The 12,705-nt window shown below is 35.7% G+C and overlaps 1 protein-coding gene across 1 annotated transcript; it reads left to right on the top strand.

The window, feature by feature from the left end:
• The first annotated feature begins 9,105 nt into the window (after positions 1-9,105).
• On the top strand, positions 9,106-10,992 carry LOC109109142 (translocon-associated protein subunit gamma). Its single transcript, XM_019122257.2, has 5 exons — positions 9,106-9,353; positions 9,675-9,801; positions 9,937-10,035; positions 10,488-10,619; positions 10,700-10,992. The coding sequence occupies exons 1-5, from the start codon at positions 9,221-9,223 to the stop codon at positions 10,764-10,766; spliced, it is 558 nt and encodes a 185-aa protein (XP_018977802.1). The 5' UTR covers positions 9,106-9,220; the 3' UTR covers positions 10,767-10,992.
• Positions 10,993-12,705: the final 1,713 nt, after the last annotated feature.

The raw sequence follows: 12,705 nt of genomic DNA, 5'->3' as shown, positions 1-12,705 counted from the left end.
TCTTTGTGATATCACAAATCCCACAAAGTTGTCATTCGTTGTAGTTTTTGAAAAGTGGTTTCTGTTAAATACTATTAAATAAAATATGTTGGACTTTGAGCTTTGTAACTTTGCAGATCTTTTTATGCTCAAACAGCAACAGTACAGACTAATTAAAGTTGAAAAAGTGAAAAAGCATAATAGCACCCCTTTAAGAGAAACTCAACTGATTGTGAAATGCACAAACTATGTGTTGCTTGGTCAACAAACACACACACTGGGTCTGCTTGTCAGCCTGATGGTGTGGTTTAAGGGGAACCTCCCTGTTCTATTAAAAACTAACTAAAAAAAAATGACTGAAATATCCTGTTCTTCCAGACAATGTGCTGTCATCCTTAGAGATAAGGTTGCATTTACCTGTCTGGGCTTCCATGAAATAGAACTGACAGATCCAGCGTTGGTTCAGGGACTAAATGTCTCCTGTTTTAGATATCTGAGGCTCTGAATATCCCCTTGGACCCCTGTGGGATACTGAGACATGAACTGTCTGCTCTTCAGATCCACAACAGACTCTAACAAGCTCTCTCTGACAGAAGCAATGGAACTGGGTATGAAGACAAGACTGAAAACCAGCTAACAAAAATAAATAATGGACACAGAAGACAAAAAAAAAAAAACAAAGATACCAGAATATATTAAGGAGATGGCTTAGGTTGAAAAATATTTTTTGGGGTGGAAGCAAAGAAACTATATTCCCATATTTCCTGGAAGGGAAACAGATTCATGGAATGCTGGGTAGAAAGGAAGCCGAATGAACCCCAGATGGACAACATGCTGGTGATACAAGCAAAAATGGGTTGTTGCCAAAGCAAAGTTTTCTGGTTGCTTCCTCTTCAGAACGGTGTACACTGACCACAAGGCTGATTCCAATTCAGGAAAATGTTTTTTTTTAGGACTTGGAATTACTCTAACCTGTTTTTTAAAGCAAGATGGCAGACACACTTTGAGCCATGTAATGATTCAACAGGATAAATGTAGTGATCACAGGATCAGATTAGAATAATAAGTGTCTGATGTGACCTCTTATGAAACGTTTTGTCTCCATCTTATGGCTTTAAATACAGAATTAATTAGGGCAACTGTCAGGTCAGGAGTAATGTAATTTAGTGGGGAAGTCGTGGCCTAAGGGTTAGAGAGTTTGACTCCTAACCCTAAGGTTGTGGGTTTGAGTCTCGGGCAGGCAATACCACGACTGAGGTGCCCTTGAGCAAGGCACCGAACTCCCAACTGCCACAGCATAAATGGCTGCCCACTGCTCCGGGGTGTGTGTTCACGGTGTGTGTGTGTTCACTGCTCTGTGTGTGCTCTTTGGATGGGTTAAATGCAGAACACGAATTCTGAGTATGGGTCATCATACATGGCTGTATGTCACGTCACTTTAATAATACAGTACATCTGATAACACACACCTCTTGAATCCTGAAGGATAACATCCCACAAAGCATGAGCAAGATTTGCAAAGGAGATCAACATGTTCCAGGAAACCAAATGGAGAAAACAATCCTGCCATCTATTGGTGATTTGGGGTCATATGTGAGAGGGGTGGAAAACAAGTAATGATGTCTTTTAATGTTATGTTTCTAGAATGCTTTATTAATGCATTAATAAACTAATGGGGTGTCTCAGGGCTCAGTTCTTGGACCACTTTTCATGGCATCATTAGGTTCTGTCATTCAGAAACACAGCTTTTCATACCACTACTATGCTGATGACACTAAACTCTACCTCTTATTCCATCCTGATGTTCCGACAATAGCTGCTCGCATCTCAGCTTGTCTAACAACTAACCTTGCCAAGACAGAACTGCTTGTGGTTACAACAAACCCATTGTTTCATCACAATTTCACCATCCAGTTAGGCACATCAACCATAACTCCTTTAAAAACAGACAGAAACCTTGGAGTTATGATTGACGACCAGCTGACTTTCTCAGACCACATTGCTAAAACTGTCCAGTCCAGCAGATTTGCTTTATTCAACATCAAGAAGATCAGGCCCTTTCTTTCGGAACATGCTGCACAACTCCTTGTTCATGCTCTTGTTCTGTCCCAGGCTAGACTATTGCAATGCTCTCTTGGCGGGTCTTCCAGCCAGTTCTATCAAACCTTTACAATTAATCCAGAACGCGGCAGCAAGATTAATTTTTAATGAGCAGAAAAGAATGTACGTCACACCTCTGTTTATCAATTTGCACTGGCTACCAATAGCTGCTCGCATAAAATTCAAGACATTGATGTTTGCATACAAAACCACCACTGGCTCTACATCCCTTTACCTAAATTCATTAATTCAGACTTGTATGCCCTCTAGAAGCTTGCATTCTGCAAGTGAACGTTGCTTGATTGTGCCATACCAAAGAAGCACAAAGTCACTTTTACAGACTTTTAAATTAAATGTTCCCTCCGGGTGGAATGACCTGCCCAACTCAATCCGAGCAGCTGAGTCCTTAGCCATCTTCAAGAATAAAAACACTTTATTTGACCCTCTAACTCTAGCACTCTCTATTCTAATTCTATTCTTAAAAAAAAAAAATAACTAACTAGCTTTCCAATCTTTTTGTATTCTTTCTGTTTTCTTTTCATTTATTATACAATTAACAAAAGCAAGCAAGGACCTCAAACACTAGCTTGCTCTATTCTTTTTCTATTCTGTTTTCTTTTTATTTATTATATTATTTAAAAAGCCCTTGCTATGTGTGCTGCGTTAAGTTAACTGAGACTTGTTATAGCTCTTGTATATCATTGCTCTTTTGTTGATTTTGATTGCATCCATTGTCTTCATTTGTAAGTTGCTTTGGATAAAAGCGTCTGATAAATGACTAAATGTAAATGTAATGCTTAAGTTCCTATCCTCTTCTAACCCATCTAACCACAACCAGAAAATATCTATTAGCTGGTTATACATAGTTATTTAGAATATTTTTGATTGAATTCTGCAATGCAATGCTCACTGCATAGTGAAGTGTTTCATGAGTGTTTTTATTTGGGTCTTGAGCAACTTATATTAACATGCAGGCAACCTGTTTGTGGATGAAAGGGAACGTCTGTGGCGGTATTCCAAGAAAGCTCTAACACGATAAAGATGCTGCAGCTACTGGCACGTAAAGAAATCGTACGATATACAGCTTCTTATGACTTGCCTAAAAGACATTGAGCCATCTGGAGTACAGATGTAAGCCTAGGAGTGCTATTTCACCTCTTCTTGGCTGAAAGGTTCTCAAAGGTGCTAGAGCCAATCTCAAGAAGACACATTTTAAATAATAAAAAAGCTGTAACTGTCTTATTCTAACAACTTTCATATGTAGCCCTACTTAAATATCTGGAATATACCCATCATTTTGCCAATTTGTCTTATAAATGTTTGATTCTCAATAGTGAAAACAAACCCATGTTATTTTTTTATTATTTGTTATATAATATTATAGTTTTTATTAATATAAAAATCTAAAAATTATATTAATATAATAATTATTAAATAATATTACAATTATTTTAAAAATATTAAATTAAAATTAGCATTTATTTTTATATTTTCAGTTTCTTTTTTCTAATCTTCTTAGGTGCTTTTGACATTTTAATTGGTTTTTGCTCTTTTTAAACATTACAGTTTAGGTTTAATTTATCATTTAGTTCAGTTTTAGGCTAGTTTTAGTTCGGTTTCAGTTTTATTACTTAAGTTGCTAGGGAAAGATTTCTCATTTTCGTTTAGTTGCAGGTTTTTTTTTCATCTAATATTTTCCTTTATTTCAATTAGCAAACATGTTTTTAATAGATTTAGTTAACAACAGTTCCTTTTACATCTCACATCTAATGCTTTTGGTACATTTCATGTAGAATGGACTCCCCAAGTGGTACTTAACCCCCCTCCTTCCACATTATCTGGCTCCCAGGCTTCCTCTCTGCCCATGTGCAAGCACGTAACTCACATAACACTCGTACAGTGGGATACATGCATATATACAGTAGAAACACACCCACGCTTTCCTTGTTGACACAACTCGATACTTGTTGATACAACTCCTATTCACTAATCTCGCTTATGCACACCAACAATGAACTAGAAAAACTTATGGAAACTGCTGCCAGCTCAAAACTGTTCCACAACTACATCTGTCATTTGCATTTTTGTTGAAACCTGTTTCCACATACGGATATTAAAATATTTATATTCATTGACACCACCTCCAAATCGGTCATGGATGTTTCCAGACCACTGAGGAAAAGAAAATCTTAATGGGACCCCTCAATATATATATAGAAAACGAACACATAATGAGATGATCTTATATAATAACTCAGCAAGAGCTTTCAAGATTATCTTGTGGTATGAGCTATTGATATGAGCTTTTTTTTTTGCATAATAATATAAATATTAGAGAGAAAAACTGTATGTAGAACTTAACATTTGTAGTTGGGCTTTTCAATAAAAGCCGAAAAGAATGCATGTCACACCTCAGTTTATCAATGCATTATGATATACATAATCGTACGATAAACAGCTGCTTATGACTTGCCTAATAGACATTGAGCCATCTGGAGTACAGATGTAAGCCTGGGAGTGTTATTTCACCTCTTCTTGGCTGAAAGGTTCTCAAAGGTGCTAGAGCCAATCTCAAGAAGACATTTTAAATAATAAAAAAACAACTTTCATATGTAGCCCTACTTAAATATTTTGCCAATTTGTCTTATAAATGTTTGATTCTCAATAGTGAAAATATATAATATATATAGTTATTATAGTTATTATAGTATAGTATAATATTAAAGTTTTTATTAATATAAAAATCTAAAAATTATATTAAATAATATAATAATTATTAAATAATATTACAATTATTTTAAAACTATGAAATTAAAATGAGCATTTATTTTTATATTTTCAATAGCTCATACCACAAGATAATTTTGAAAGCTCTTGCTGAGTTATTATATAAGATCATCTCATTATTTGTTAACATCATTCCATCATACTTTTTGACGCACACTGAATGATACCTTAAACTGTACAATTTGTTGAGGAAATTTAGCTTTTTTTGAGCAATTAGACATTTTTTTATTTTTCTCTAGCAGATGATAAAACATGCAAACCACCTTGATAAAACAGTTACCAGTTAACCTAGCAACTGCTTATCAAAGCACAAGTAATCACTAACAACACCGACTGCACAGAAATACCCTGGAAAACACCCAGAATATGAGAAAATATCTATTTTTTTTTTTTTTTTTACTGAAAAATATGAAAAAAAAAAAAATATATATATAATATAGGAAACAGATTACCTCAATTTGTTTAATTTTAGAAACTAATAGTTATGAGTAACTTATTTTATTTGAGTTCATTAATATATATATATATATATATATATATATATATATATATATATATATATATATGAACATATACAGTTAAACATTCCTCTCAAATACTTTGTGTAGCTGTAACTTCAGTGTATGTGTTAAACATTAAATTTATTAAAACAGTTTGTAGTTAAAGGGGTCATATGATGTTGCTAAACAGAACATTATTTTGTGTATTTGGTGTAATGCAATGTGTTTATGCGGTTTACGGTTCAAAAAACATTATTTTCCACATACTGAACATTATTGTATTATCTTTTTTTTTTTTTTTTTACAAAACTAATTGTTCTGAAAAGCGAGGTGTGCGCTGATTGGCCAGCAATCCAATGCATTGTGATTGGCAGAATTCCTCAAGCGTGTGATGGAAATATTACACCCCTTAACATACTGTGATGCTGTGTCCCAGCGCGGCAAGACAAAACCAATAAAACCCATTTCAAACGAGGCATTTCTTGCATCCAGTGGGCACATAATTACTGATTATAATGACTTATACTATCTTTTTACATGTTGTGTATTACGCTACTTAAACATAAAACCATGTCTGCATTTGTGATTGAAGAAATGACAAACAACAAGCGCTACTCTACACTGCTCAAAACTCACGTTTGAATCATTAGTGGCAAATTCTTTAAATATGTAAATGTACTTACAGACTGTGAGTCAGAAGCATCAGACTGTCCTGGCAAAGTTGAAATTGCCCCACTTTATAGAATCAGACACTGGCATTGTAGGCTACTGGTTCAGGAAACAGTCGTCGTCCTCCGTAAAATGCGCTGCACACATCTGAATATTTGGGTTGAACCGTTCTGGAACAGTGTTGTAAATACAACTTAACCACTGCTTTCTAGTTGTATCCTCTTTTGGAAGGCCAAACAGAGTAGTTTTGCTTTCACAATGAAACACACAGCGACGCCACAACATGGTTGCGGCGATGGCAACAGTATGATAAAAAGTTATGCCTTCTTTCTTTGCGTGAACATTTGGGCGGTGTTATACAAATCTTCCCACATCATGACGTAGAGATGTGAGGGCATGTTAGAATGAGCCGTTTTAGGTAGGCATGGTTGACTCTTAACTTTTGTAAAGAACATCTCTGGATTTGAGACTTTAGTCTTTGCAACGTCACAGATCTTCTTTATGCACCAAGAGTTTGTAACACTCCAAAGGGAAAGGAAAAATTGTAATCGCATCATATGACCCCTTTAACTGCTTGTTTGGTAATGCGGAACCACACATGCCTGTAACTAGCAAAAAGATTGCTTTAACAAGTGCTGTTACTGCTTTTTAAAGAATCATATTATTCTTTGGCCCATCCTATGACTAATTTTGGTTTTTGTTTGGAACATAGTGGTATGTTGAACCCCAAAAAGCTCATAACAAAAAACCCTTTCAGATCAAAAACTTTTGTGTAGCATAACAGAACATTAAAGGGATACTCAACCCCAAAAGGAAAATTTTGTCAATAATCACTTATCCCCATGTCGTTTTAACCCTGTAAAAGCTCCGTTCATCTTTGGAACACAATTTAAGATATTTTGGATGAAAACCTGGAGGCTTGAGACTGTCCCATAGACTGCCAAGTAAGTAACAGTGCCAAGGTACATAAAAGGTATGAAAATCATCATCAGGATACTCCATCTGCCATCAGACGTGCAATTTGGGTTATATGAAGCGACGGGAACACTTTTTGTAAGCAAAGAAAACTTGGGAAACAACAAATCAAGAATCCATTTGCCCTTTCTTTAAACTGCTTATCCTCCTGTAAGGTCACAGGTATGCTGGAGCCTATCCCAGCATCTTGTTCTGCAGGCAAGGGAAACACCCTGAATAAAGGGACACTTTAAAAAAGGCACCTGTAAAAAGATATCTAAAATACAGATGCACCGGACACATTAATGCACGTGCTTATACTGTTTATGCATCTCAATATAAGCCTGAACATGAGCATGAGATTACTAAAGGGATAGTTCACCCAAAAATGTCTTTAACCTGTTCACCACAAATCGTTATTTTAATGTTGCATTTGGCTATCTGCCATTCACAAATCCTGTGTGTTTTGAACACGCCCTAGATCTAAATATGGCAAGAGAACAAAAAGCAAGTCCTACTGACAAAATACACAACACTGTCAGCACTGTCATCATATGCAACCTCGTAAAGTTGGGTGCTTTCGGTTCAAAGCACCATCACATGCATATCTGGCTGCCATTGTATGGCTCCACCCATTCTCCAGAAAGAGGTGCAAATGTGATCAAACAAGCTGCCATGACTAGGCTGCAAGTCATTCTAATGCTGAATAAAGAAACAAACCCTGAGGTCTACGCCCATTTCATAACTGCCATTTGTTGACCAAGGAGACCCAGGATGTGTTTACATGAACTTTGCCCTGACTAGTGTCTCCCTGGGGCTTTCTGCTTTTCTTTACCATCTACAGCCTTTACGGAGTTATGTGTACTGTCAGCTAGTTCTCAATTCACTTTCACTCTCCTCACAGTTATTGTTATCATCTGCTTCTGCCTTTCCAAACCCAGCTCTTAGTTGTCATTATGTAAATGGCATAATCAGGTGACTTGGTGGTACAAAGTGTAATTTATTCTTCTTTGTAGATTACAGACATTCACCAGCTCCAGGGTACCTAAAATCCCTGCTGAATTTCCATAAAAAATTATCTGTCCCAAACTTCTCTTCACAGAGGTATGATGTCAGACATTATTTTTTTTATTTTCTTTAAATCTGCTTTTCTCAGACATTTAATGCTGGTTAGGTGGCAGACTGAGTTTCTTGCCTGAAGAACCAGAACGATACTGGAAAATGTTGAGGTGAAAAAGAAAAGTAGACAGAGAGACACGATTGTCTGAAGTCTTTCTGGATTTTGAGTCAGCAATGAAAGTCTACCTTTATTATATTTCAAGTTAAATTTTAGTATACTTGGAAACCTGTCAGTGTCACATTTTGTTTTCCATTTTTAACAGCCTGCCCTGGGTGAGAAGAGTTAGGATCAGGTTTTTTTAATTGGGATTTTTTTATTTTATTTTATTTTTTTATTTTTTTATTCACAATGAATCAGTTTACAACAAATGAAGTAAAGCAAGACAGAAACTTGCACGTTAGAGTTAGAGCACTTAACAACAGTGCTATTCTCTAAAATACTTCCAAATAGTGAATTTACTATTTATCAAAGGTGCATAGATACATTAAAACTGTTCAGACAATAAATAAATAAATAAATAAAAAAGAAAAAATAATAATTTAAGGAATAACCTCATAAAATAAAATTTAAATATTAATGTTTAATGTTTAACATTAACTTAGCATCTAATAGATAATTTGTTTATAAGGGCAATATTTCCTACTAAGATAATAACAAAGGAAGGTCTTATTACCATATTTAAACGTTCTTTAACTTAACTTTAACTTAATATTTGTCTCCATCTAGTGGTCAACGAATATATCAGATTTTTTTTATCAAACAAACATAAACATTATCTTGAAATCGATATATATATATATATATATATATATATATATATATATATATATATATATATATATATATATATATATATATATATATATATATATATATATCTCTGAAACAAACATGAGTGTTTTGGGTAAACTATTCTTGTAAATACGGTTGCTCCTCCCAGAAACTAGAGGGCAGCAGCTCCGCGAGACTCCTTGAGCTCTGCGTCTGCGCGCATCAATTCTACGTCACTGTTTGTGCTGACGCGGCGTAAGCGCTTCATCCATTCGGATCACATACGTGTCTGCCTCTTTTCACTCAAGCCAAGAATCAGAGAGGAGCGCAGACTGGAGACATGGCACCCAAAGGCAGCAACAAACAGCAGTCAGAGGAGGATCTTCTCCTGCAGGACTTCAGCAGGAACCTGTCGGCGAAATCCACGGCGCTATTCTACGGCAATGCGCTAATCGTGTCCGCAATCCCCATCTGTAAGTTCCTCATCTGTTCCTGCTAATGAGACTCCCAGCATTCCTCCTGACGTGTTTCAAAAGTTAGCTGCCTACATAGTTCTATTCTATTCTATTCTATTCTATTCTATTCTATTCTATTCTATTCTATTCTATTCTAAAAATAAAAAAAATGCTGTGGATTCTCACTTAATGTGTACAGTTTATTTGTGGTCTTTGATGATTGATGACCACAGTTATTGTTTAATTTATTCATTGTGATAATTTCATGAATAAATTATAGAAAAATTCCTGTATTTTGTTCTCACCTGTTTCTTGCAAATATATATTATTTTGTATCAGGGCTGTTTTGGAGGATCTGGCATATGGATTTGGTCCAGTCTGCAGTGCTGTATGCAGTCATGACTCTAATCAGCACCTACCTGGTTGCCTTTGCTTACAAGAACGTCAAATTTGTCCTCAAGCACAAGTGAGAATACCTAAATGAAACCTCACACATTGTCTCATTGCATTCTTTTTAGTTTCTCTCGGTCTTCAGAGACCTTTACGGCTTTAGGGAACTTTACTGGAAGACTGAATTGATTTTGTGGAACTGTACTTTCAGGGTCGCTCAGAAACGTGAAGACGCCGTGTCCAAGGAAGTGACCCGCAAGCTCTCTGAGGCTGACAACCGCAAAATGTCCCGCAAAGAGAAGGACGAGAGGTATGCTAGTCGTGATTGTAATATATTCTGTTATCGATTAAAATCTTAATATTTATATGGTGTTCATTATTTTAAATAGCTTTTTTATTTTTATATTTCTAGTTTTCTTATTTTTTTTTTATGTATTTCTGTATAGCTTTTTATAGGTTTATTTATTTTATTTCCGTTTTAGTAATTCTAGTACTTTAACTTGAGCTTATTTCTGTTGAAGTACTCAAGGCAGCATTTCTAATCTTTGTTTGTAGTTTCATGTAATATTTTATTGTAATTCAGATTTATTTTAGTTACCGGAAAAGATTTTTAATAGTTTTGATTTTAGATAAAAATAAAAACACTGGTGATTATTTAAGACAAGGATTGAATTAACCACTTTATATGTATCCCGTTGATCTGGCGTCTTAAATATGGCACAGAACATGTACTTTGTTGCTGACAGTGAGTCTTTGATACAGGATCCTGTGGAAGAAGAATGAGGTCGCTGATTACGAGGCCACTACTTTTTCCATCTTTTACAACAACACTCTGTTCCTCTTGATTGTCATCGTTGCCTCTTTCTTCTTGCTGAAGAACTTCAATCCAACAGTGTAAGTTTACGGTAATGTTTAGTCTTTGTGTCTGTTGAAGCCTATTTATGTTTAACTTGAACTTTATGTGTCTGTCACAGGAACTACATTCTGTCGATTAGTGCCTCTTCAGGTCTGATCGCCCTGCTGTCCACAGGGTCCAAATAAAAGATTGATTGCATTAGGAGGAGAAGATTGAGGAACAAACAAATGAGAGGATTATGGGGCTTGGAGGGAGGGAGGTGTGGCAATGTGTTAAAGAAAGTTGTTATCTTTTGGGAGGGTGTTTATCTTTTCATTTGTTAAAGTTTCATGAAATTCATGATCCGTTAAGGCCTTTTTTTTCTGGTCTTCTCTTGTTTTTGTTTTGTACCAATAAAAGACTGTTAACTCATGTATTTTTGTCATATTTTACTGCAGGGAATAGGGGAGGATGATGTGACCAAATGTTAGATCATGATACAATACAGTTATTTCGGCTGGAAATATGGATTTTATGATACCAGGAAGACAAGTGAATACAATACAACAGGGGTCCTCAACTCTGGACCTCGAGATCCACTTTCCTGCTCTAATCAAACACCTGAACAAGCTAATCAAGGTCTTCAAGATTACTAGAAAGTTGCAGCTAGGTGTGTTTAATCCAGATTGGAGCTAAATTCTGTAGGAAAGTGGATCTCAACGTCCAGAGTGGAGGACCCCTGCTATAGATCAAAGATACAATTGCAATAAATTCAAGTAGTTAAATGTAATAATAAAAAAAAAAAAATGAATTAAAGCTGTGTGTATATTTTCTTTTCTTGCTTCACTAACATTAGTGGTCTGTTCCAGAAATGACATATTTTTGTAAGCCAACCCTGAAGTTAGCATCATCCAGGTTCCCTCAATATGATTTTCCATTGGTTTTTGAATTATTGCAGAAAATAAGATTTGTGGCCAACAAAAATGTATGAATCTTATGTGTTTTATTCATCATGGTAATCTTCAAAAAATTGAAGATGTTTGGATTTTTGGTGTTTTAAAATGTATGCCGCTTTTATGAATTTTTCAACCTTAATACATTCGACAGAAGTAAAAAGCTATAGGCGATAAACAAACTACATCACTGTTGTTTGGCTTTACTGTTTCTACGGTTTTGATTGAAGTCTTAAAAAAGACTTTTCCTGAAAGTTTGGGTTAGAATTTTTTTGAAGGTTTTTGTTTGGAATAGTTTGAGGGTTTATTATAAGGATAATGAGTTTACCTGTTTTGTTTAATGCCTGACAACCTCTGTAGTCTCATTTAGCCACTCATCAGAAACCACCTTTTTCAAGACAAGTAAAAGCTTTCCAAAAATCACATTTATTGAGCTTGTGTTAACCACATAGGATGCATTGGATGCCTGTTTTCCACAAGTTAGTATGAATCTTTAGGGTCTTCACGAACTGTCTGCAACAAACTTTGGTTAAAATTCCTCAATGGTTGTGTAAAACACCACCCTTTTTACATTGTCAAAAACCTGTTCACAGCGATCCGTTTTGGTGCATGTCTCTTTAAATGCTGATGAGCTCTGCTCACCCCGCCCCTCTCTTCCTGAAAGAGGAAGGGCAATTTGCCAATAATCATAATATAAGATAAGAAATATAAAGTGTGGGACTTACTTCTTCTAGAGGCGCAACTGGATCATGAAGAGTGGGTACTACTGATCCATCCTTGAGTTTTAAGTTTTAGTAAAAAAAAAAATTGAGTTTTAAGTTTTAGTAAAAAAAAAAAAAAATTGTTCAGAACGCAGTCTGGAGTAAAATGATTTGTGCAGACGTTTAAACGCATTTAGGTAGATGGGGGGAGGGGTGCATTCACTTCAAAAACAAAGGTAATCTACTGCATCTTCATCGGCTCAGATGTCGGGAGTAAATGACGACTGTTCAGTCTTACATCCAACAACAAAACACCTCAATCTCTTAGAGACTTTCTTGTCTACATTTGCTCCGGCGTCGAAACAATGGTGGACTGTTGACAGCTCACTCAGGGCGGGTCTATGCTAAAACGGCAGTGTCTGTGGGAGGGGTCTGTGCAATATGAGGTCACTTTGCCCAGATCCTTGTGAACGGCTTGTTCTAAGAAAGTG

Source organism: Cyprinus carpio, chromosome A18, assembly GCF_018340385.1.
Source record: "Cyprinus carpio isolate SPL01 chromosome A18, ASM1834038v1, whole genome shotgun sequence".
Taxonomy (NCBI): domain Eukaryota; kingdom Metazoa; phylum Chordata; class Actinopteri; order Cypriniformes; family Cyprinidae; genus Cyprinus; species Cyprinus carpio.
The sequence above is the reverse complement of the archived record's forward strand: the minus strand, read 5'-3'. Positions and strand labels throughout refer to the sequence as shown.